The sequence below is a fragment of the Theropithecus gelada genome, chromosome 9, assembly GCF_003255815.1.
Source record: "Theropithecus gelada isolate Dixy chromosome 9, Tgel_1.0, whole genome shotgun sequence".
Lineage (NCBI taxonomy): Eukaryota > Metazoa > Chordata > Mammalia > Primates > Cercopithecidae > Theropithecus > Theropithecus gelada.
Genome location: NC_037677.1, coordinates 96717772 through 96744451, shown reverse-complemented (window position 1 = coordinate 96744451; position 26680 = coordinate 96717772). Strand labels below are relative to the sequence as shown.

The window sequence follows — 26680 nt, the reverse complement described above, 5'->3', positions numbered from 1 at the left end:
GCCACCTCGCCCGGCTAGTTTTTTGTATTTTTTTAGTAGAGACGGGGTTTCACCGTGTTAGCCAGGATGGTCTCGATCTCCTGACCTCGTGATCCACCCGTCTCGGCCTCCCAAAGTGCTGGGATTACAGGCTTGAGCCACCGCGCCCGGCCCCTTTTTTTTTTCTTTTTGAGACGGAGTCTCACTCTGTTGCCTGAAGTGCAATGGCGCAATCTCGGCTCACTGTAGCCTTGATCTCCCAGGTTCAGGCAATTCTCCTGCCTCAGCCTTCTGAGTAACTGGGATTATAGGTGTTGTGCCACCAAGCCTAGCTAATTTTTGTATTTTTAGTAGAGACGAGGTTTCACCATATTGGCCAGGCTGGTCTTGAACTCCTGACCTCAAGTGATCCACCTGTTTTGTAATCCCAAAGTGCTGGGATTACAGGCGTGAGCCGCCATGCCCAGTCTCAGTTTAGTATTTCTGTAGCACCACTTATTTGGGCATCTGTGTTAGGATTTGTAAGTGGAAATAATAGTGGGCCTTTAAACTAAAAACTGTACAGCAAAGGAAGCAATTAACAAAACGAAAAAGCAACCCATGGATTGGGAAAAGATACATACATACCATACATCTAATAAGAAATTAATATCCTAAATTTATAAGAAACTCATGCAACTCAATACCAAAAATGTAAATAACCCAATTTAAAAATGTGCAAAGGACCTAAATTAGACACTTCTCAGAAGAAGAAATTCAGATGGCCAACAAACATATGAAAAGGTGCTCAACAACTCTTAGCATCAGGGAGATGCAAATCAAAACCACACTAAGATAGCACCCCCCACCTGTTGGGATGGCTATTATGCAAAAGAAAAAAGGTAAGAGTTAGGATGTGGGAAAAAAGAAATCCCTTCTACACTGTTAGTGTAGCTGTCTTGGGAAACAGTATAAAAGTTCCTCAAAATTAAAAATAGGACTACTGGCCAGGTGTAGTGGCTCACACCTGTAATCCCAGCACTTTGGGAGGCTGAGACAGGTGGATCACGTGAGGTCAGGAGTTTGAGACCAGCCTGGGCAACATGCGGAAACCCCGTCTCCACTAAAATTACAAAAATTAGCTGGGCATGGTGGTGCACATCTGTAATCCCAGCTACTCAGTAGGCTGAGGCAGGTTAATTGCTTGAACCCAGGAGGTGGAAGTTGTAGTGAGCTGAGATCATGCCACTGCACACCAGCCTGCGTGACGCAGCAAGACTCTGTCTCAAAAAAAAAAAAAAAAAAAATAGAACTGTAAGATTTAATAATCTCACTTCTCGGTATCTATCCAAAGGATTTTAAAGCAGGCTTGTGAAGAGATATTTGCACTCCCATGTTCATCGCAGCATTATTCACAATAGTCAAGATATGGAAATAGCCTAAATGTCCTTTGACAGATGAATAGATAGGGAAAAGGTGGCATATATACACAGTGGAATAGTATTCAGCCTTAAGAAAAAGAAGGAAATTCTGCCATTTAGGACAATGTGGATGAACCTGGAGGACATGCTAAGTAAAATAAGCAAGACACAGAAAGAGAAATACTGCATGATCTCACTTACATGTGGAATCTATAATAGTTAAACTTAATAGAAGCAGACAGTAGCATCATAGTTGCCAGGGGCTGCAGGGACGGGAGTGGGGAGGTGTATGTAGAGATGTTCATCAAAAGGTCCAAACATGGCAGCAAAAGAAAAAAGTACAAAAATGACAACTATAAAGAGGTGACAGATATATTAATTAGCTGAAATGTGATAATTTCACAATGTATATCAAAACATCAAGTTGTATATCTCAAATATATAACATTTTTATATGTCAAAAAATTGTCACAAAATAAAATATTTAAAAGATAAAGCAATAAATCAGGAGAGGGCTATGACAGATGAAACAAGATAGGCTCTATGTAAATGGTGGTTGAAACTAGGTGAGGCATTCACAGGGTTGGGAGGGGGCTTATTATACTGTTGTCTATAGTTTTGTGTCTTTGAACATCAATTCAAATTTGTGTTTTAAAGGGAAAAAAAGAAATAATAGTGGCCTTGGATTAATGCCCACCTTTGTAGTAAGGATTTTTAGCTGAGAGAATTTTAATCATTTGCATATACTAGTCAATGTAAGGCATGGAGAAATATAGGCATTAATTTTGTATGGCTTTTCTAAGGACACTGGAAGGAAGAGAATTTAAAATCATGTTCTTTTCAAAAGACTGAAGTCCAACTCTGTTGCTGTCCGCACTTACATGGGCAGAGCCCCACCTGACTCAGCCTCACACTCACTTGGCCTGTATCAGGTTACTTTTACTGGGGCTTTAGGAGAGAGTGATAAAACTGTTCTTGTTTGATTTGGGGCCCTTAGGCAGGTTGCTGCTCTGGGGTTAGGTTGCCTTATAAAAAGGTAACTCACCACGCATAACAATGCTTTTTCCTGTTTAAAGAGAGACCTAGTTCTTCTATCAGATGATTTCTTAAGGCAGCACAAAGTAGCCAGACACAAAAAGAGTTAAGATCCAAGCTCTACCAGTTGTTAGCTGTGTGATCCCTAACAAGTTATTTAACTTAGAACTCTGGTTTCTTTCTCTGTTTAAAATGGAGATTAAAAGATCTAATTATTGGGGATGTTATGTGAAAGTGGTTTACCAGTGGGGTGCGGTGGCTCACGCCTGTAATCCCAGCCACTTTGGGAGGCCGAGGCGGGCGGATCACGAGGTCAGATCGAGACCATCCTGGCTAACACGGTGAAACCCCGTCTCCACTAAAAAATACAAAATATTAGCTGGGTGTGGTGGCGGGCACCTGTAGTCCCAGCTACTGGGGAGGCTGAGGCGGGAGAATGGCGGGAACCCAGGAGGTAGAGCTTGCAGTGAGCCGAGATCGCGCCACTGCACTCCAGCCTGGGCGACAGCAAGATTCTGTCTCAAAATAAATAAATAAATAAAATAAATAAAGAAAGTGGTTTACCCCAGTGGTTGTCTTTTGTTAGGCACTTCATGAATTGGAATGTTTCCTTTTAGGTCTATGATAATGTTTTTTTCAAAATAAATAACTGTTCTTTCAAATTGGGATTTTTATTTATTCATTTTGTGCATCCCTATAACTTTGAAATTTTATTATTGGAACTAACATCTATTGTAGAAAAGAAAATTGTTCAGTTTTCAGAATGTCATTTTATAATTATAAAAGGAGATCTCACTTTGGAGAATGAGTGAACCTTGTTTAATGTAGAAATAATGCCTGTTGTTGATATTCACCTTTTAGTATCTGGCAGTGAATCTTTTATGTAGCAAATGATCAATAAATTTACCTTTTTTTTTATTTATACAGATAGTACACATCCTAAATATGACTTCTGCAAAGATAATTTCTTTTCTGTTACCACCTGATGAAAGTCTTCATTCACTACAGTCTCGTATTGAGCGTGAAACTGGAATAAATACTGGTTCTCAAGAACTTCTTTCAGAGACAGGAATTTCTCTGGATCCTCGGAAACCAGCCTCTCAATGTGTTCTAGATGGAGTTGTAAGAAAATTAATTATAATATCCCTAGAGTATATGAAATCTAGAGGGATTGCATGCCCTGCAATTTTTATGCATACTTGGAATTCCTTGGTCTGGCGAGCACATTCTGTTTTGGTTTTGTCCTACTCCCAACTCTTATCATTTCTTTGCAAGGTGAACAGGATAGAAATGAAACATTTGTTGTTTTGAACTTTGCAAGACTTTTTCTTTGGTGCCAGTTTTCTGCTCCTGTACCCAGACCAAACTGAGGGTCAGGCTGCTTACTCTCTTGGCCCAATAACGAGATGCAGATGAACTGGGAGAGGAGGGAGTTTTTATTTCAGTAACCAGTTACAGGTAGAAGGCCTGGAAATTATCGCCAGACCAACTCAAAATTACAAAGTTTTCCCAGAGTTTATATATCCTCTAAGCTATATGTCTATGTATAAGTTTGCATTCATCTAAAAACATAAATGATTACTTTAATCTGTAACTAAGGTCTGAGTCTTGAAGACATTCCTCTGGAGCCTCAGTAAATTTATTTACTCTAAATGGGTCCAGGTGCTGGGGTGATTGCCCTTATCTTGTCTCCTATTAAATCACAGAGGTTTGAGGAGTTCCTACAGACCTCCAATAAACTTGTTTGTGGAAGCCTGAGGAGTTTCTTCAGACCCCCAATAAAACATTTAATCGTAAATGGGTCCTATTAAGAATTCCTTCATTATTTTGCTTTTAGCCCCAGGAAGGGCCTGGGTGGAACTCTTGGTAGGCTTTGGTTACATTTCAGCCTTTGTGTAAGGGCACTGGCTCTTCCAGTTTTTTTTTTTTTTTTTTGACATAGTCTTGCCCTGTTGCCCAGGCTGAAGTGCAATGGCACAATCTCAGCTCACTGCAACCTCCGCCTCCTGGGTTCAAGTGATTCTCCCTGCCACAGCCTCCCAAGTAGCTGGGATTATAGGCGCCCGACACCATGCCCAGCTAGTTTTTTGTATCTTGGTAGAGACGGGGTTTCACCACTCCTGACCGACCTTAGGTGATCAACCCACCTCGGCCTCCCTAAGTGCTGGGATTACAGGCGTGAGCCACTGTGCCCGGCTGCTCTTTCAGCTTTTAGTATTTAACTTCACCACTCAGTCAGTGCTGAAACAGTTGTTATGGAGGCCTGTGTTAGTGAGACCTGGCCTGCCACACTCCCACTTATTATTCCTTCTTGGCTTGGTGCAGTGGCACATGCCTGTAATCCCAGGACTTTGGGAACCCAAGGTGAGTGGATTGCTTGAGTTCAGGAGTTCGAGACCTGCCTGAGCAACATGGTGAAGCCCTGTCTATACAAAAACTACAAAAATTAGCTAGGTTTGATGGTGCACCCCTGTAGTCTTAGCTACTTGGGAGGCTGAGGTGGGAGAATCACTTGAGTCTAGGGAGGTTGAGGCTGCAATGAGCCATGATCACGCCACTGCACTCCAGCCTGGGTGACAGACCAAGACCCTGTCTCAAACAAAAAAATTTCTTTTCGTATTTGAAGTCCAGTACTCTGAAACTACTGTGAGACCAGCAGTCTCATAGGTCCTGCCAAAGGATGGATGCGTGGTAAAATACGACTGGTCATGACTTTTTTCCCCATTTTTCTTTTTATGACTTTATTGAGGCATATTAATTATCACGTTAGTTCTCATTTAAGGTGTACAATATAGTGATTTTTTTGTTTCTTTTTTATTAACTTGTCACTTACTTGATGCTCAATTGCAGTGATTTTTTTTTTTAAAGTAAATTTACCAAATTTTGCAGCTATCACCATAAACCAGCTTAAAAACGTTTCCATTAACAGTCCATTAACTGTTAATCTCCATTCTGCCCACCCCAGGCAACCAGGAATCTATTTTTTATCTCCAAAAGTTTACCTTTCCTGAACATTCCATATAAATGAAATTATGTAATATATAGTCTCCTGTCTGACTTTTTTTACTTGCCTTGTATTTTTGAAGTCCATGCATGTTGTAGCATGTATCAGTACTTCATTCCTTTTGATTACTGAATAGTTTTTTCACTGTATATATCTTTTTGCATTTGTTCTTTGGGTTTTGGTGATTGTTTACTTTAAGCCCATACAAAAGTTTGGGTCTTTTTCCTCAACAAAAGTATGGACTCTGTTATTTGTAAGAGATATGCTAATACACATTGACTTTGATCATTTGCATTTCAAAGTAGAAAATCTGGTGCATAAGTATTTAGAAAACCTAGGATTTTCAAAGATCCTTGAGCAGGATTTTAATTGTTTGTTTCTTTTTCAGAGAGGCTGTGATAGCTATATGGTTTATTTGTTTGATAAAAGTAAAACTGTGTATGAAGGGCCATTTGCTTCCAGAAGTTTATCTGATTGTGTAAATTATATTGGTAAGTCCAGTCCGCTTAGCGGCTGAGCTTTAAACATGAATTAATTTAACTTTAACTCTCAGTATGATTAGTAGAAATGGACTTTTGATGTTGTGTTCTGTATCTCATACTTGAAGTTTCTATATGGAGTTATATGAGAATTCTGAAAAATTGATTTATATAGTTTGGAAGGTGAAAAGGTAGATATTAAATCTCCACCAGATCATTCATTTAAGAGAAGATTTACTTTCTTGAGGATGGGACTCTCACAGGAGAATGAAACTTCACTATTAGTTAAACCTACTTTTTAATTGTCTCTTCATTGTCTAAGCATGTTAAAGTATTTATTTCATTTTTCCTGTGAATACTGCTTGATGTTCAAATGTTTTAATTTATCGTGTGAAAATTATTCTTTTCTTTTGAACAAGTTAAGTGTTTGATCACTGTATGTCTACCCAAATAAAATAAAGCACAAAATTACAAAATCAACAACAAAATTGAGCAGAGGGGCTGAAATATATGTAATCTTACTTTTTAAAAAATCTTTTTACTAGTTTTGTTTTGAAATTTTCTTTTAAATTGAGGCAGTTTACATAGAGTGAAATTTATGTAGCATGAAATTCACAGATATATTTCGATAACTTTTGACAAATGTATATACTTGTGTAATCAACACCACAGTCATGATGTAGATCATTTCCTTCACCTCAGAAAGTTCCCTCATGTCTCTTTTCAGTCAACTCCCCTTGCCCCAGACTTTATTATTACTATTTTACTAATGAACTTTTTTTTTTAAAGAATGGTTTTAGATTTGCCAAAAAATTGGGCGGATAGTACAGAGTTTTCATATAACTCCCCTCACTCGCGCATGTAGTTTTTCCTAGTGTTAACATTTTACCTGGGAGGTGGAGGTTGCAGTGAGCCAATGTCACATCACTGCATTTCACCCTGGGCAACAGAGTGAGACCCTTTCTCAAAAAAATAAATAAAAAACATAAAATATTAAAAAATATTAAAAAGTTAAAAAAATCTATTTTACATTAGTATGATGCATTTGTTACATTTAATGAACCCATATATTATTAATTGAAACCCATACTTTATTCACATTTCCTTCATTTTTACCTAATATCCTTTTTCTGTTCTAAGATCTCATCTAGGATACATTATATTTAGTTGTCATGTCTCTTTAGCTCCTGTTTGCTGTGACATTTTCTCAGACTTCAAATAGTCCTTGTTTTCGATGACCTTGACAGTTCTAAGGAATACTAGTCAAGTATTTTGTAAGATGTCCCTCTGCTAAAATTTGTCTTTTTTTTTTTTGAGATGGAGTTTCGCTCTTGTCGCCTAGGCTGGAGTACAGTGGTGCAATCTTGGCTCACTGCAACTTCCACCTCCCGGGTACAAGCGATTCTCCTATCTCAGCCTCCCGAGTAGCTGGGATTACAGGCACGCACCACCATGCCCAGCTAATTTTTGTATTTTTAGTAGAGACAGGGTTTTGCCATGTTGGCCAGGCTGGTTTTGAACTCCTGACCTCAGGTGATCCGCCTGCCTTGGTCTCCCAAAGTGCTGAGATTACAGGCATGAGGCACCGTGCCTGGCCTTTTTTTTTTTTTTTTCATGATTAGACTGGGGCAGTGGGTTTTTGAGAGAAAGGTCACGGAAGTAAGATTGCAGTGAATTGAGTTCATGCCACTACATTCTAGCCAGGGTGACAGAGCGAGACCCTGTCTCAAAAAAAAAAAAAAAAAAAAAAAAAGAGGGAGTTATGTTCCCCTCTTTTAGGATAGAGTATCTACATAATTTATTTGGAATTCTTCTGCATAGGAGATTTGTCCTTGCTCTCCCATTTATTAATTTCAGTCATTTATTTATATTAGTATGGATTAATGGATTTTTTAAAATACTTTATATTATAATCCAATACTAGTTTATTCTGTTGCTCAGATTGTTCCAGCTTTGGCCATTTGGAGCTCTTTCAGTGGGCTCCTGTACCACTTTTACATGCCCCCATCAATGAGTTGTTTTTGTTTTATTTTGTTTAAAAAGTTTGATTGATTTTTTTTTTTTTTTGGTCTGTTGTAGGAAGCCACAGGTGGAAGTTTGGGTATACAATAGGAGAAAGGTTAATTGAGAATATTAATAATTATTAAGGGAGGCAAATATTTTTCCATTTATATAGCTTAATTTATTTAAAGTCTGCTTCAGATGATGTGTTTTCTCGTAGGAACACTAGTGTAGCAAGTTTTGCCTAACCTTTCTCTGAAGTTTTCATTAGAAAACAGTAACAGAGAATATACTTGCTGCCTTACAATATGAATCTGTTTCAATGTTGGAGAATTCCATATGTTAAAATAGAATTTCATTGAACTTAACACATGGTTTTAGAAAAGCAGCATTCCCTTTACCAAAGAATGGGTGAGATAAAAATCACAAATAGATAACTTTTTAAAGTCTGGCATTGAAGAAAGCATATTTTATTAAACTGCCATTTACCCTCTGTGTTTTCTTTTTTTTTCTTTTTTTTGAGGTAGAGTCTCACTCTGTCACCCAGGCTGGAGTCCAGTGGTGCGATCTTGGCTCACTGTAACATCCACCTCCTGGGTTCAAGCGATTCTTTTGCCTCAGCCTCCTGAGTAGCTGGGATTGTAGATGTGCATCACTACACCCAGCTAATTTTTGTATTTTTAGTAAAGACAGGGTTTCACTATGTTGGCCAGGCTGGTCTTGAACTCCTGACCTCAAGGGATCCAGCCGCCTTGGCCTCCCAAAGTGCTGGGATTACAGGCGTGAGCCATCACACCTGACTCGTGTGTATTCTTAATGCTGGATTGTTGGTCCAGGATATGAAATTTATTATTTAGAGGTAGGAAAGACCCAGAGGAGATGGGACTTGATTTAGAACTTGAAAGAAATAATTTGGATTAGCAGAGAGAAAAAGAGTATTCCAGGTTGCAGAAAAGCAAACAAAAAAGACAGATACAGGAATAATCTCAGGCTCTGTGAGTGTAGTGATTATGTCATTCATTTTTTTTTCCCCCTTGTATCTGGAGCAGGGCTTATGTATTGCAGGTGCTCTGTAAATGTATATTGAACTGAATTAAATGGAAACAAGTGGCTCTTTTAGCATCAGTTTCTAGCATCTATGGGAATCCTGTTTTTGTAGACAGAAAATCACAGAGAACAACAAATCAACTCTAAAATCCTCAAAAGTAACTAACTCCCTTGCCCCTTTTCTCATCTTCTTGTATATAGTACAGGACAGCAAAATACAGCTTCCAATTGTACAGCTGCGTAAAGTGTGGGCTGAAGCAGTGCACTATGTGTCTGGACTAAAAGAAGACTACAGCAGGCTCTTTCAGGGACAAAGGGCAGCAATGTAAGTGGATTCTGTTGTTTATAAGCACAATGCAATGTGCATCATATACTCAAGAATTAATCTTGCTGGTTTTCACTAATCAATATTTCATGTAATAGTAACATACTAGGCCAATTTGAAGTGTAATGTTCTGATTAAACTTGTAGAATTCTCACTAATGGACTGAGACCATTCTATTATAATGACTTGAGGGTAATAATTCCCGTATGGTCCTAGTACAAAAAGATTGTTTATCACAGAATATTATAGGCAGGAAGTCTTTAGAGATCAGATTCTAGAGATCAGTTATTTCTCATAGATTGATAATAGAAACTTAGGCTTTGGCCTTGTGGCAGTTTATGTTTTTAAATTATTGTTCAATGTTTCTGAATGCTGAATGCTGATAATATCTTTTTTCTTTTTTTTTTTTGCTATGGTTTAGGTTAAGTCTTCTTAGATATAATGCTAACTTAACAAAAATGAAGAACACTTTGATCTCAGCATCACAACAACTGAAAGCTAAATTGGAGTTTTTTCACAAAAGCATTCAGCTTGACTTGGAGAGATACAGTGAGCAGATGACGTATGGGATATGTAAGTGTCTGAGTAATATATTTCAAAGGAATATCTGGTTTCTTGAAGCCATCTGTTGTTTTGCCTTCTTAACTCAGCCAGTTGTTTTACTTACCTTCACATTAGGACAGGAGACAGGACAACTTAGATTACCATAAACCATGTTTGTTTTGAATGTTACCTCTTTTTAAAAATTTGCTTAGTTGAGCAATTTAGTTTCACAATTGGGCTAAAATTATTTAGCTCCAAAAAAATACAGAAGCAATTTAATAATCTTGAATTTCAAACATAATTTAAAAATAAATACAAAATCTGGACTTCTTAGCCAGTGCTGTGGACTGAATGTTTGTGTCCCCCATGAAATACATATGTTGAAATTCTGACCCTGAAGGTGACGGTGTTGGTAGGTGGAGTCTTTGGGAAGTGACTAGGTCATGAGAGTGGAGCCTTCGTGTTTGGGATTAATGCTCTTACAAAAGAGGACTGAATGAGATCCCTCACCCCTTCTGCATGTGAGGACAGAGCAAGAAGATAGTCATCAGGAACCAGAAAGCAGGCCCTCACCAGATACCAAATCTGCCTTGTTCTTGGACTTCCCAGCCTTCAGAACTATAAGAAATAAATTTCTATTGTTTTTATGGCACTTAGTCTATGGTATTTTGTTATAGTAGCCCAAATGGACTAAGACAACCAGGGGAGTCTTAAACTACTTACCTTTCTGTAAATAATGACACAAATATTCTAAGGCTATGATTTTTTTCAAACCATCTACTGTGGAGTCCTATTTTTTGCATACACAATCTCCAAATTTTCAATATTTGACTCCAAGCTTATCTCCTTCAGATGCACTAAGGAAATGTAAAAAGACAGAGTTAAAATATGAGTAAATTGAAGGAGTCACTACCAGCATTTCTGTTTTCTTTTATAAAACAAATCCTTTTTAGGAAACAAATACTGCTTGTACACTTGTCCTGAGCAAAGTATGTGTATCTCAGAATAAACAATCAATAGTGTCCAGTTGGGTGAATGAATTTACTCTCCAGAACTGGTTTTATTAATAATATTGTTATTTTATCTCTATTTGTATATTATTGACATTCTGGCAAGTGATAAAATATAATTATTTCATTAAAATACCTTAGACTTGTCAAAGGCTTATTATACAATTGTTAAAGAAGAATGAGGTAGATCTGTATGTGCTTTATTAAAAGATCACCTGGGTCTTTAGTTGACAGAAAAGTTTTAAATTGTGGGAAAAAATAAAGAGTATACCAGTGGTTTCACTTGCGAGGGAGCAGGGTATGTGTCTATGTAACAAATAATCATAGTAAGGTCCCTTGAGATGGATGGTAGAAGGGAGGAAGACAGAGTCTTTTCTGTTTATATCCTTTTATAGTATTTAATTTTTAAAAATCACATTCAAGTATTAAATTTCTTTTCTGGCCAGGTGTGACTCACGCCTGTAATCTCAACACTTTGGGAGGCCGAAGCTGGTGGATCCCTTGAGCTCAGGAGTTCAAGACTAACCTGGGCAATGTGGGGTAGAACCCCATCTCTACAAAAAATACAAAAATTAGCCGGGCATGGTGGTGCACACCTCAGCTATTCAGGAGGCTGAGGTGGGAGGATCACTTGAGCCCTGGAGATAGAGGTTGCGGTGAGCCGAGATCATGCCACTGCACTCCAGCCTGGGTGACCGAGTGAGACACTATCTCAAAAAAAAAAAAAAATTGGTTTTTCCTTTATCCACCTATCTCCACACTGATATACATATTTTTTTTAAGAAAACAGTCGGCCGGGCACAGTGGCTCATGCCTGTAATCCCAGCACTTTGGGAGGCCGAGGCGGGTAGATCACGAGGTCAGGAGATCAAGACCATCCTGGCTAACATGGTGAAACCCCATCTCTACTAAAAAATACAAAAAATTAGCTAGGCATGGTGGTGGGCTCCTGTAGTCCCAGCTACTTGGGAGGCTGAGGCAGGAGAATGGTGTGAACCTGGGAGGCGGAGCTTGCAGTGAGCTGAGATTGCACCACTGCACTCCAGCCTGGGTGACAGAGTGAGACTCCATCTCCAAAAAAAAAAAAAAGAAAGAAAGAAAACAGTCATCTGTATTCATTTCCTAAGGGTTCTATAACCTGTGTGGCTTCAGCAATAGAAACTTATTGTCTCACAGCCCTGGAGGCTAAAAGTCCAAAATCGAGGTGTTGGCAGGGCCATGTTTTCTCTGAAATCCGCAGAGAAGAATCTTTCCTTGTTTCTCTCTAGCTTCTTATGGTCTTATGGTCTGCCAGCCATCACTGGCATTCCTTGGCTTACAGTTGCAGCACCTTAATCTGTCTCCATTGTCACATAGCATTCTCCCCTGTGTATCTGTATCCTGTGTCTCGTCTCTTCTAAGTACACTGGTCATACTGGATTAAGAGCCCAGACCATTCCTGTATGAGTATTAATTTATCTAATTACTTCTGTAATGACTTTATTTCCAAATAGGTCACATTCTGAGATATTGGGGGTTAGGAATTCCACATATCTTTTGGGGGGCCACAATTCAACTCATAACACATCTTTGATGTTGATATGGCAAGGAGGCAGGCAGGCCAGTAATTAAAGATATGGCTATTTCTGAGATAACCAATTCAGACTTTTCTTTTAGCTTCAGAAAAAATGCTAAAAGCATGGAAAGAAATGGAAGAAAAGGCCATCCACTATGCTGAGGTAAAATCATTGACCACATTCTGTGTACTTATTAATTCTTGATGTCTCCATTAGAAACTGTCTTTGGTTTTGGTATATAAAGAGCATTTTTCATGTCATTCCCGAAATTCAGACAAAATTCTAGTAGATGCTTTGTATATAAAGAGGGAGGTATCATAGTGATTAAAAACAAGGACTTTTTGAAAATTACCTAGTGCCTTACTAAGCTTCAGTTTCCTTTATTTATTTATTTTTTGAGACAGGGTCACTGTGTTGCCCAGGTTGGAGTGCAGTGGCATGATCAAAGCTCACTGCAGCCTCAACTTCCCAGGCTCAAGCAAGTCCTCCCATCTTGGCCTCCTGTGTAGCTGGGACAAGAGGTGCACCACCATGCCTGGCTAACTTTTACATTTTATTAGTGACAGGGTCTCACTATATTGCCCAGACTTGCATCAAACTCCTGGGCTTAAGCAGTCCTCCCACCTCAGCCTCCCATAGAGCTGGGATTACAGGCATGAGCCACCACATCCAGCTAGTTTCCATATTATGGGCACAATTTCTTTTCTAGTAGGGTTATGAAGATTAAATGGGAGTCAGTATTATTTTTGTGACTGGTTTAGATAGGATGGCTGCACATCTGGGTTTAGTGGGACTGTCCTAGTTTATACCTAATATCTTGCCATAATTATCAGTAGTAGTCCCTTTCACTCTCAAAATGACACTGGTTTGGACAATAAATTATATGGTGTCCCTAGGTATAGATCATTCTCTAGGTGGCAGATTTTCTTCCCCTTATCCTGTACATTTGTCCATGGTCCTAAGTTATTACACTCCTTAATGTCAGTACTTACCCTGAGGATGTGGGTGGGAATACCCATGGTGTCCTGGGGTGGGAAATCCAAGGTCTTTATCTTTTTGTGTCCCTATTCAAGGCAGTGGGGGCCAGGAGGCAATCAAAATCATAGAGCCAAGATACAAGTAATACCAGTGGTTTTGGTCTTTCTTGTTAGTTGACACCTGTTGTACCTTTTTGCTTCTCCAGAGGTAAAAGCAAATACTAGTAGTTTACTGTTGTCAGGAGAGAAAAGAGAGAAGACTAAGAATAAGTGTGTTCTTATGTGAAGGATTAAGTGTCAGAATCTGAAGAATAGAAAGGCTTTAACAATATCAGTGTTTCATATTATATTATTTAGTTCTCTAATGAAGCAGCAGGTCATTCTGTATCCTTAAGATCTGAATTTTGTTTCCAATGATGTAGTGGTAAGCCTTTCATTTCCTTTGTATTTTCATCATATTTTAGGTTGGTGTCATTGGATACCTGGAGGATCAGATTATGTCTTTGCATGCTGAAATCATGGAGCTACAGAAGAGCCCCTATGGAAGACGTCAGGGAGACTTGATGGAATCTCTGTAAGGATGTACTTGTGTTGTTGGTCTTGACATCTGTTATATTTTGTAGCAGATTGTTCTCTCTGCTTACATCTGGCAAATTAAACCTCTATGTGGTTCTTTTCTCTAGTTTTCCTTTCCCCAAATATATTGGGATTATCTTTCAAGTGGAAGCTTTTTCTTAGTCACAGGAAACTTCAGAAATAATTCTTTGGGTTGGCCTTTTTTGGTTTTGAATAAAAGCATTTATTTCATATGAGTGTTAAGAATTTTCCAAGTATAACTAAGTTACAAACTGTTTCCCTACTCATAGTACCTCTGGTCCAAGGTATTGACTCTTAAATGCCCTAAAACTTGAGATTTTTTCTTAATTAAAGTTCTGGATTAAAAACTTCAGATATTTTCTCTAATTATAGGTCATAATTTTTGTCTGTTTAAGTGTCTTTGGTGCAGAGATGTCCTCATGGTAGATCATAATAGATATGAACTATATTAAACTTTGCATTTTAAGAACTTGTGTAGTTCTTATTACTCAATAAAATGCTCTATGAAATACTCGTTGGCAATATGAACTTGCTTTAAAATGGGTTCATTATTCAAATAAAATAATATTGTTTCAAGTTGTAGATTATTGAAGTCATTAAATTACCTTCACATATCAGAGCATGTTTTCTCTTTTACAGGGAACAGCGTGCTATTGATCTATATAAGCAGTTAAAACACAGACCTTCAGGTAAGACACTTCTATCACAGTGCTTGAAGGCATTTTAGGTAACTATCACTAGCCTAACAAATGTGGGGGATTAAATATTTTTTTTTTTTTTTTTTTTGAGACGGAGTCTTGCTCTGTCCCCCAGGCTGGAGTGCAGTGGCGCGATCTCAGCTCACTGCAAGCTCCGCCTCCTGGGTTTACGCCATTCTCCTGCCTCAGCCTCCCGAGTAGCTGGGACTACAGGCGCCCGCCACCTCGCCCGGCTACTTTTTTGTGTTTTTAGTAGAGACGGGGTTTCACCGTGTTAGCCAGGATGGTCTCGATCTCCTGACCTTGTGATCCGCCCGCCTCGGCCTCCCAAAGTGCTGGGATTACAGGCTTGAGCCACCGCGCCCGGCCTAAATATTTTTAAGTTAAAAATTTTCTTAAAGCTGCAGAATAAATTCCAGTTTTGGTATTACCATTGAGACATGGTATAGTAAGTTTTAAGTTTGTGAGAATTTAGGAGATTAAAAAGAGAAAGTAACAGAGAAAATGAGGTAGAAAAATTTTAGAAGGGGACATGAAAAGAAAGAATGGAAGACAGAAAAAAGGAACTCAAAGAGGAAGAAGCAGCAAGAAAATGTTTAGAAAGATGAAAAAAAATAAGTGTTGCTTAAGATTGGAGAGGTTGGGCAGGTTGTGGTGGCTCACACCTGTTATCCCAGCACTTTGGGAGGCCAAGGTGGGTGAATTACCTGAGGTCAGGAGTTCAAAACCAGCTTGGCCAACGTGGTGAAACCCCATCTCTAAAAAAAGTTAGCCGGGTGTGGTGGCGCGTGCCTATAATACCAGCTACTTGGGAGGCTGAGGCAGGAGAATCGCTTGAACCTGGGAGGAGGAGGTTGCAGTGAGCCAAGATCACACTACTGCACTCCAGCCTGGGTGACAGAGCGAGATTCTGTCTCAAAACAAAACAAAACAAAAAAATACTTAGAGAGGTTGGAAAGAATTTGAGGCAATGGGTTCAGGTCTGGAATGGTTAGAGGGAAGGCCTGTGCTGTTCTAGGCCAAAGCAGATTGCCTTGAAAATAATGCCTTCATCTGCACTGGTCACTGATGACTTATTTTGTTGGTAAAACAATTCCTGTTGAACACCTGCTAAATACTGAGCAAGGTCTGCTGGAAAGAGTACTGGATGGGGAATCAGAAGGCTTGAATTCTAGATTGAGTAATTTACCTACTGTTACCTCAGGCAAATCTCCGTTTCCCATTTCCTTCTGCAAAATGGGGTGGAAACCTAGCGTTCCTACTCAGTGAGTATGTTGTGACAATGTATTTAAGAGGATGTTTGTGAAAATGCTTTGAAAACTATAAACTGTTATGTACCTGCAAGATATTATCATTTAGTAAAAAATTTGTTTTGAAGGGTAACAGAAGAAATAAAGTCTGTGCCCTAATGTGCATTATACTTAAATGAATATGTTAAAAAAAGATATACTTTTACACTTTAAAATTTGCAGACACATAGCAACACATGCAAATTAATATACATGTGAAATTGTATTTCATATACTCTTTTCACATTTAAAAAAGAACACTATCTCCTCTTATACTGCTTTTATTTTACTGAAATGTATTCAGTTTAGTCTGACCAGCAGTTCTCAAAATGTAGCATATGGACCTGTGGGAATCCTTGAAACTTTGTCAGGGAGTCTGTGAGGTTAGAACCATTTTCATAATAAGATGTTATTTGTGTTTTTCACCATGTTGACATTTTCACTGATGGTGCAACGTAAAATGGCTTGCACTTTAGTATGAATCAAGGCACTACCACCAAACTATGCTAGTAGTAGTTATATTTTTTATCACCATGCATTCACAGTTTTTTAAAAATGACAGTTTCACTTAAAAATGTTCTTGATAAAGCAGTAAAAATAGTATTTTATTTAAATCTCAACCTTTGAGTATGTGTTTTTAATATTTTGTGTGGTGAAATGGGAAGTACTCATAAAAGTGTTTCTTCTACACAGTGAAGTATGATGGTCGTCTTAAGGAAAACCACTTCAGTAATTGTTTACATTGCTAGTTGTCTGGCCTCTTTCAGGGAAGACACCATTTTTACTTGGAAGAGCAACTGTCAGGCAAACTATGATTATTCAGATTTGCATACATGAGATAATTTCTAAGAAATTAAATGAAAATAAAAAGTATAGCGCGCTTACTACTTTAAGGGAAAAAAAACAATATTTGTTGTCAGTGATAACATTCCATGTTTCAAGCAAAAAGAATTTTAGAAAACTTGTATTTACCAGGTGGAATTTGTCAGCTTCTCAGCACTTAAAAACTTTTCTGACGAGATCAGTGGTATATCAGAAAGATTTGCAAAAATGTAAAACAGTGCAAGGGTTCTCACTGAAATTTTTTTGATTTAGAAAATAATGTTTTTTTGGTTTTTGTTTTTAGAGGTGGGCTCTCGCTATGTTGACCAGGCTGCTCTTGGACTCCCTGGGTTCAAGCAATCCTTCCACTTCAGGTTTCCAAGTATCTCAGGTAGCAGTAGCCAGGTGAAAGGAGGTGGCTCTCGTAGATATGAGTATTCTGTGTAAAGACATGTATGTATAGTACTTAGCATGTCTGAGGAAATGCCGTATGACTGGAGTATAGAGTTTCAGGAGAGAGAGAAAACCTAAATAAAGGTTTTTTTTTTGTATGTTTGTTTTTAATAAAAACATGTTAGTGGGCAATAGGTTTGTTATTTTTAAATGAATTAAGACACGAGTATTTTTAAATTTCTGTTTAATTCCTGAAAACCCTTTGGGGTTCTCAAGAATTTTCTCGTGTAAAGGTGTCCTGAGACCAAAAAGTTGGAGAACTGCCTATCTAGACTATTCTCAGAAGCTTGGCTGCTCAGGAAAGAAGAGAGGTGGTTGAGTAGCTAAAAGGAGATGTAGAGCCAAGGGAGGTCACTTCTCAGAAGGAAGACTTAAACATCAGGTGCCACATGATGATGTTTTAGTTAACAACAAGCTGTGCATACTATGGTAGTCCCATAGAGATTACACTACTGTATTTTCATTATGCATTTTCTATGTTTACATGCACAAATACTTACCAATGTGTTACAGTTGCCTACAGTATTCAGTACAGTCACTTGGTGAACAGGTATGTAGCCTTTTGTCAAAAGGCTATACCATACAGCTTAAGCGTATAGCAGGTTATACCATCAGGGTTTGCATAAGTACACTGTAGTATTCACACAGTGACGAAAGTAGCCAGTGATGCATTTCTCAGAACATATACTCGGGGCCAAAAAACCCTGTGGAGAGGGAGGTCCCTGAACACGTTGAGAGATTGGCTCCAAAGAACAGTAGGAGGGATTAGCCTTGATACTATTGATGTTGGAAAGAGAATGAGTGTGGATACAGATACTTTTTTGGGAGTAGAGGTTGGAAGGTCAGGGTCTTACTGCCTTATGGCCTCTTATCCTGCAGTGGTAAGTGAGGTTAACTGAAATGGAAGAGGTGATGACCTCATAGATTTGAATAGTGTGCTAAAGACTTCTAAAAGCCACTGTGTGCAGTGGAAGATGTTGCTGACCCAAAACATACATTAAGAATCCAGACCAGGTGGCTCATATCTGTGATACTAGGGGCTTTGGGAGGCCGAGGCAGGAGGATTGTTTGAGGCCAACAGTTTGAGACCAGTCTAGGCAACGTAGTGAGACCCCGTCTCTACAAAAAATAAATAAATAAATAAATAAATAAATAAAATTTTTAAAAAGCTGGGTGTGGTAGTGTATGCCTGTAGTCCCAGCTACTCGGGAGGCTGAAGTAGCAGGATCGCTTGAGGCCCAGGAGGTCGAGGCTGCAGTGAGCCAAGATTATACTATTGCACTTCAACCTGGGTGACAGAGCAAGACTTTTTCTCTAAAAAAAGAAAAGTACCCAGAGCAGAAGTGAAAAACCTGTGAATTAGCAGTGGCAAATAGTGAACAGTAATATTAATTTTTTGTTGATAATTTAGTAGCTTGGATATAGGAACTGATAGAGCAGACGGTTGGATTAATCCAAGGTTAGGATTTTGCTGATGGAATAAGAGGATAAAAAGGTTGAAGATGTGAACAAAATAGTGATTTAAGTAATAGAAGTTGTTGTAGCTAGAGTAAAATATTAAAATCTAAGATTTCAAATAGAGCAAGTCCAATTCTTTTTCTTTAATCAATATTTCTGGGCCAGGTGTGGTGGCACATGCCTGTAATCCCAGCTAATCTGGAGGCTGAGGCAGGAGAATCGCTTGAACCAGGGAGGCGGAGGTTGCAGTGAGCCAAGATTGTGCCACTGCATGCACTCCAGCCTGGGCGACAGAGCTAGACTCCATCTCAAAAAAAAAAAATTGTGACTCCCAGTCTTCTGGCTAATGAATCAGATTCCGCAGATACACAGTGATAGCATTTGTTTAGGTTATATTTTTAAAAACTTTGAGGTAGCCCTGTCAACATAGCACGAAGCTCAGAAATAAATTGCTATCCAGGTAGCTTGAGTGTCACCTTGAGTGACAAACTGTAACAAGATTGTGTCTGTCATTGGGGCCTATTATATAATCACACTTGATTTGTGGCCTCTGTTGTCTTTTCTAGCTTAGAGTTGACTTGAATCTCTTGTTCATCTGAAAATGGTTAAAACCAGCTTTCTTCATCCTTTAGCCTTGGAGAAGGCTAAAGTTCTGAGGGCTTTCACTATCTAAAAGAGCTAGTTATATGAGAAGGCTCTTGGCTTGGTCCATGGTATTTAGGAAGGAATACAGTTTGGAGAAGAACCTTTTTGGAGCCTTTCATTTGCTTGTTGGTGAGGAGGAGACAACACAGATGTGTGGGGAATAAAGTTGGGCTATGGGGGAGGTATTTGGAGTGATAACAAAGGACACAACATTTTTTAAACCTTCTTTGATGCTCCTTTCATCATTTCCTTTTTGGTAAAATGGGGGTAACAAAAATAGTCCTCACAGGACTGCTGTGAGGATTAAATGGGAAAATTATAAGCAGAGAGTAGCAAATATTATTATTATTATTGCATTTAGGCTTAATTATTGTCCAAAGAAAATACCAGCATGATGCATGAGCAACTTTCAACTCCTTTAGCCATTTTCTGAAATATAACAATTAATGATAGTTTTTTGGTTTTTGTTTTTGTTTTTGTTTTTTGTTTTAAATCGAGGACACATTATAAATTGTAGAACTCATTGTGACCAACAGCTATCCCAATTGAGGGTATCTGGCTGCTGCCAGATAAGGCTTTGAGATGTCATACTGCCCTCAAATGGAACTTTCAGGCTGTCTATAAGTCCCTTTACTAGTTGGTTTCAGTGAGCGTTTTTCAAAGTTTTTCTGGGCTGTAAACAGATGGAAAAACATGAAATTCCAAGCAACCTAGTTCAAGGACCTCCTTCCTTTAGGCAATGAAAGTTTGATGAATTGTCCTACTGTTTCTAAATATGTGGTTAATCATCCAAGAAAAATTGTTCTCTTGGCCAGAGGCTGCATTTGTGTCTGGGGCTTGGGTTAGTATGGGTTCAAGATAGCCAAGACTATTCTTCTCAAGCACAGGCAACTAAGGTCTCTTACTGATAAATTTATATATACATTATACACATACAAACTTTATTTTTTATATGTAACTAGATTTTATTTATAGGTAATCTTTATATCTTTTAACCCAATTTTTAATTTAAATGGAGATATTAATTAAAATTAGTTTCAGAGTTTCAGGGATTTTTGAGGAATTTTTTGTTTGGAGGTTGATATGTTGCAGAATAAAGATTATACCCACTGACTGATGTCTTTTATAGATCACTCCTACAGTGACAGCACAGAAATGGTGAAAATCATTGTGCACACTGTGCAGAGTCAGGACCGTGTGCTCAAGGAGCTGTTTGGTCATTTGAGGTAGGAAAATTGCTTCATTTCCTACTGAAGAACCAGGATACGTTTATCTTGTTCCTCTCAAAGTACAAATGCCCTCTTTGGTAAAGTATACTTACCCAGGAAGGATTCTGAAAGTACCTTGGGTAGCTTGGCCATAGCTGTCTGCATTTATGTGTCCTTTTGTATGCATTACTTTGGAGATCAGTCATTAAATCTGATGCTGATTGTGGTTCATTTCCTCAGCTGGGTTTTGGGAATATGGTATACATACAGTCTTGGGGAACATGTAAGTGTCTGACACTGATTTAATCTCTCCAGCAAGCTGTTGGGCTGTAAGCAGAAGATTATTGATCTACTCCCTAAGGTGGAAGTGGCCCTCAGTAACATCAAAGAAGCTGATAATACTGTCATGTTCATGCAGGGAAAAAGGCAGAAAGAAATATGGCATCTCCTTAAAATTGCCTGTGTAAGTAATTATTAATGAATTATTTAATGTGACATTGAGTTGCTGTTATTCCCTGCAAAGGGGATTTTTATCAGCATGAGTTGAGCCCTCTTGAACACATTTTGTGCTGGCATGTATATATTTTGCACTGGCATGAAATGACGTCCATGTTCCTTGCTTGGTGTCCAGACTAGCAGTTGAGATGCAGGACTTATTATCATCTCTCCTTTCCAATTTCTCTGTTGTTATACTCCTCTTAGCCCTTGACCACTGTGGTATTCCAACGCAACTTGGGGATAGATGTACCTGACTAGATAATGAAACTGACCATCTATTCAACTGGGTTTTTTTTCTTTCTTCAACTAAAATGGTATAAGATGAATGGATACATTTGGTTTTAGTCAATGAAGAAAGGGGCCAAGGACAGTTTACTAACAGTGTGTAAAGGTGGGAATAGTTTTGCACTGAAATACTCTGGTTGTGCATATAAGTAGTAATGGAAATGTAAGTCTTAGGAATATGGTAAGAAATTGTGTGAATCAACAGAGATGCTTGCCTGTAATCTTTTGATGATTTTTTTTCTTTTCCTTCAGACACAGAGTTCTGCCCGGTCCCTTGTAGGATCCAGTCTAGAAGGTGCAGTAACCCCTCAGACGTCAGTATGGCTGCCCCCGACTTCAGCAGAACATGATCATTCTCTGTCATGTGTGGTAACTCCTCAAGATGGGTGGGTTTACTTTGTAACAATAGATAGCTGTGTTTTCATAGCAGTGGTATAGGAATGAGGCAGTAGTTGTTAAGGTAGTCTTCTGTGCCTTCAGACCAGGGTTGAGTCCTGACTATCCCTTTGTAATAATCTTAGGCAACTTACTTGACTTTTTTGATGTTCATATTTCCTCACCTGTAAAACAGGAATGTCTCATAGAACTGTTGTGGAAATTTGATTAGACGATGTATATAAAGTGCTTGGGAAATAAATGTTCAGCAAATGTTGCTTATTATTAGCTCAGTCCAAGTTCTAAGTCTTTTCTTTTATTGGCTTATTACTTTCTTTTACTCAAACCTTATTCCTTCATTAACAGTTTATAAGAAATTATGCTATCATTTTGCATTTATCATTTTGGGGATCCTTGATTACCCTTCTAATAAATTTTTGAGATCTATTTTATAACTTTGTATTTCTAAGATTAGACTTTTTTCAATGTTTTAAATCAGTTTTGCAAGTAAGAACTCAAATTCCAAGCCCTATATTTTATTAATTCCTACTCTTTTGCTAAAGCTGAATGACTATCCATTTCTGTTATTTTCTCAGCATAAGATGTGCCGTATCCAAAGCCAGTGGCTCTTTGCTAGCTTGTGTATTGTCGCTTTTCTCACAACTCATGGAGACCTCTACAGCACCAGCATTTCCTGGAAACTCTGCCCATAATTAGTTTTGCAGAAGAGCAGCCATGTTACATCACTGCTCAGGAGGTCATGCAGTTGCACATTCTGTACTCTACTTTTATGAGAGAAAAGCACATGGCAGGAAGGCAAGCTGATATCAGGTATTTTATTTTTTTAAAGAAAGGAAGTTCCAGGGTATATATCTTGGGGTCATTATACATGTGGCCCAATGCAGTACACCTACAACTGTAGCACAGGCTATAATTAAATATATGGACTTTACAAAATATTCCAGTAATCAGAGTTGAAGGAAGTAAAATTTAATACTTTACTTACTTTTATGCCTTTATTAAAGGCATTTAGGTTTTTTTGGCAGATGCTAATGTTTGCAAATGTCACCGCAATACAGGTAATTTCCAATTTGAGGTGTGGTTGTTTGCAAAAGTATATGTGACATACTTTCAATGTATTTTCTAGAAGGAACACATTATATTTTATTTTGAGACGGAATCTCACTCTGTCGCCTAGGCTGGAGTGCAGTGGCACAGTCTTGGCTCATTGCAACCTCCGCCTCCCAGATTCAAGCAATTCTCCTGCCTCAGCTTCCCAAGTAGCTGGGATTACAGGCGCGTGCCACCATACCTGGCTAATTTTTGTATTTTAGTAAAGACGGGGTTTCACCACGTTGGCCAGGCTCGTCTTGAACTCCTGATCTCAAGTAATCCACCTGCCTTGGCCTCCAAAAGTGCTGGGATTACAGGCATGAGCCACTGTGTCCAGTCAGAATACACTGTATAAGAAAATTGATTTCAATTATTATGTACCTGTGGTACTTAACTACCAAGGATTGGGAACTGTTTGGCCACAATTTTTCCATCTGTTGGATAAGAGCTGAATCAGAATGTCATTCTAAGCTGACAGTGACTATCATCCATGACCTAAAACAGACTCTTGTTAGGGGACTGAAGTTGGCAAAGGGAGAAGAGAGAGGCCATGTAGAAGAGGAAAGCATGAAGGTAGAAACCACAAGCAGGATTGCCTTCAAATATGAACTTCCAGGGATACTTCTTGGTTCTAGGTAGCTCCCCCACCACACTGTTCACTGTTTTCTTTTGCTGTCCTCAGGAATCAGCTTGCTTGTTTTGTTTCATTGCTATCTGTAGTTTCTAATGAGTTTTTCATTTTCTGTGATCTCTACATAACAGATTTTACTTTTTTCTCTTCTCCCCTACATTTGTGTCTGTGAAGTATGCATGCTGGTGTTTTTACTACTTTTAAGGAAAGAGAAGTTTTTAGAAACAAAAAGAGGTATTTCATCTGTCTTTGCCACAAGGATTTTTTCCTCCCTAGTTACATATTCAGGGGAAAAGCAAGTTGTACATAAGTGCCTCTTACGTTTCAGAGGAAAGTCAGATTGGAGTTATAGTGGACTTCTTATCCTTAGAGGTAGGTAGAGGTAGAGGCAGAAGCTTGGTTTAAACAGGACTCTGCCTCTGTAGGGAGGGATGAGGAAACTAAAGACTACAGGAGTCAACTGCACTGGGGTACTGGGTTACAGGAAGGGTAGTGATTGTGCTAACCTAGAAGACTAGAAAGTAGAGGAAATTCATATGCCCTTTTGCTGAATTTGAAAAGGCTTTGTTCTTTCATCTCATAGGGATACTTCAGCACAAATGATAGAAGAAAATTTGAACTGCCTTGGCCATTTAAGCACTATTATTCATGAGGCAAATGAGGAACAGGGCAATAGTATGATGGTAAGTTTTGTGTGGATATGGGTGCCTGCTTTGGCTATGTTGGGTGCAAAAGGTTTAACTTTCCATGCTAGCCTATCTGGCATTTGGGATGCATATGGGAAACAGAACTCAAGAGGAAAGAGCATTTGGGGAATATCCTCAACCTTAAATCCTTATCTGCTGTTACTCAGGGATATACTAGGATTATGTCATCAATTATCTTCAATAATAGCATTTTTGGTCAAATTAAATGAGTGGTAAGCTTTCTTAACAATGTGACCATTGAAATTGAATGGTTTGTTCTGTACCTTTTTGCTTCAGCAATCCATTTTCTTCATTAAGATGGGACTTGTACTTTAATTCAGATATGGTACCTCCCAAATAGAAAATAAATTATGTTTATATAGCTGTAATAATAAAACTGTGTGCTAAGATTTGGTTACTATAAACTACTGATTTGTTAAAACTTGGGGAAATTACAATAAAATGTTTACTTCATCAACTTTTGCTGCATTTAGTCTTAATGTCAGTTCTGTATATTTCCTCTTTCATTAAGAAAAATAGCAGCGGCCAGGCATGGTGGCTCACGCCTGTAATCCTAGCAGTTTGGGAGGCCAAGGCAGATGGATTGCTTGAGCCCAGGAGTTTGAGACCAGCCTGGCCAACATGCGAAACCCTGTCTTTACAAAAAATATAAAAATTGGCTGGGTGTGGTGGCACACATCTGTGGTCCCAGCTACTTGAGAGGCTGAGGCAGGAGGATCGCTTGAGTGCAAGAGTTTCAGGCTGCAGTGAGCCGTAATCCTGCCACTGCACTCCAGCCTGGGTGACAGAGTGAGACCCTGTCTCAAAAAAAGGAAAAAAAAAGAGGATGATAATGGCGGCCAGCCATAGTGACATGTACCTGTAGTCCGAGTTACTAGGGAGGCTGAGGCAGAAGGAGTGCATGAGCCCAGGAGTTCAAGGCTGCAGTACATTATGAAGAGCCACTGCACTCCAGCTTGGCAACATAGCAAGATCCTGCTCTCTTAAAAAAAAAAAAGAAAAAGAAAAAGAAAAGGAAAGAATAATTGTTTGCTTCAAATATTTATGAAAAAAATCTCTGAAATTTTTAAAATCAGGAAATAAGGTAAATGAAATGATTTTTCAACTTTTGATTATAAAATGTCCAAACAGACAGAAAACTTGCAAAAATGAACACCCATATACTTATTACTTATAGTCAACATCTAATTATAACTTTTTCATGCCTGGTTTTAGAATCTTGATTGGAGTTGGTTAACAGAATGAGTTGTCACTTGTTCACTGTCCCCAAACCTATGGAAGTTGTTGCTATACATGTTGGAAATGTGTTTTTTCCCCATGAAACCATTCTTCAGACATCAGTCAATGGAAGAAATGGCTATGAACAGAAACTACATTTCTACTATGATCAGAAGAACATGATTTTACAAGTATAACATTTTTGAGTAATTTAAGCCTCTAAACTGACAGAAATTTATAAAAAGTCAATGTACTTGTTTGAATATTTGTTTTAATACCACAGCTGTTTAGGAGCATCATCATGACACATTTGTGCCTTCAATCTTGGTGAAACATTACTTATTTAACTGATTAAAAATGCCTTCTATGTATTAGTTTCCACTTTTAACTGTTGGGCATAAGGCCAGATGTAGTTTTGTATACAGATAAGAAAACCTCAACTAATAGGCATTTTAAGTAAAAGTTGTCTATGTTTTTTCTAAAAGGGCTGCTCACAAGTTTTATTTCTTGAAGAATAAATTCTACCTCCTTGTGTTGCACTGAACAGGTGCTCTTCCTGGCATCATAAGGAGTTGGTGTAATCATTTTAAATTTTACTGAAAATTTAACAGTATTCCCTTCTCACTGAAGGGATTGTGTATCTATGCTTCTAATATTAGTTGGCTTTCATAAATCATGTTGTTTTGTGTATATGTATTTAAGATGTACATTTAATAGTGTCAAAGAGAAGATGCCTGTTAATTTATAATGTATTTGAAAATTACATGTTTTTTCATTTGTAAAAATGAGTCATTTGTTTAAACAATCTTTCATGTCTTGTTACACAAATTTATAAAGGTCTGCAATCCTTTATCTGTAATTGTAATTCCAAAATCCAAAAAGCTCTGAAAACAAGGTTTCCATAAGCTTGGTGACAAAACTCGTTTGCTTGCAATCTAATCTGAACTGACTTTGAATCTTTTTACCCCATTTAGTGTGACTATTCCTTTATTTTGCTGCTTGATGATGAGAGGGAGGGCTGCTGCCACAGACTCTGATGAGGGCTGGGTAATGTAGTATGGTATATGCACAAAATTACTTTACTAAAATCTAAAATTTCTTAATTCTGAAACATCTTGCCCCAAGGGTTTCAGATAAAGGACTGTGGACCTCTATCATCTGTTAAGTAATTTAGAAGATATTATTTGTCTTAAAAAATGTGAAATGCTTTTATATTCTAACAGTTTTTCACTTTGTGTATTAAATGGTTTTTAAATTACTTTTTTGATCTCTATTCATTATAAAAATCAGATTATAATAAAACAGTTGAATATGGCTTAGGAAAATA

General features: G+C 38.2%; 1 protein-coding gene across 2 annotated transcripts in view; it reads left to right on the top strand.

Moving 5' to 3' along the window:
- Positions 1–26680, top strand: part of CHUK (conserved helix-loop-helix ubiquitous kinase) — a 43937-nt gene extending 17257 nt beyond the window's left edge. The window contains exons 10-21 of one of the 2 annotated variants that reach the window (XM_025397621.1): positions 3342–3536; positions 5807–5909; positions 9147–9270; positions 9692–9843; positions 12480–12541; positions 13821–13930; positions 14593–14642; positions 20448–20544; positions 20842–20989; positions 21562–21678; positions 24012–24111; positions 25351–26680. In XM_025397621.1, the coding sequence (XP_025253406.1) occupies positions 3342–3536; positions 5807–5909; positions 9147–9270; positions 9692–9843; positions 12480–12541; positions 13821–13930; positions 14593–14642; positions 20448–20544; positions 20842–20989; positions 21562–21678; positions 24012–24080 (1227 nt within the window). In that variant the 3' untranslated portion in view covers positions 24081–24111; positions 25351–26680. Of the gene's footprint in view, positions 1–3341; positions 3537–5806; positions 5910–9146; positions 9271–9691; positions 9844–12479; positions 12542–13820; positions 13931–14592; positions 14643–20447; positions 20545–20841; positions 20990–21561; positions 21696–24011; positions 24112–25350 lie in introns of both variants that reach the window. The other variant, XM_025397620.1, reaches the window with a different exon arrangement.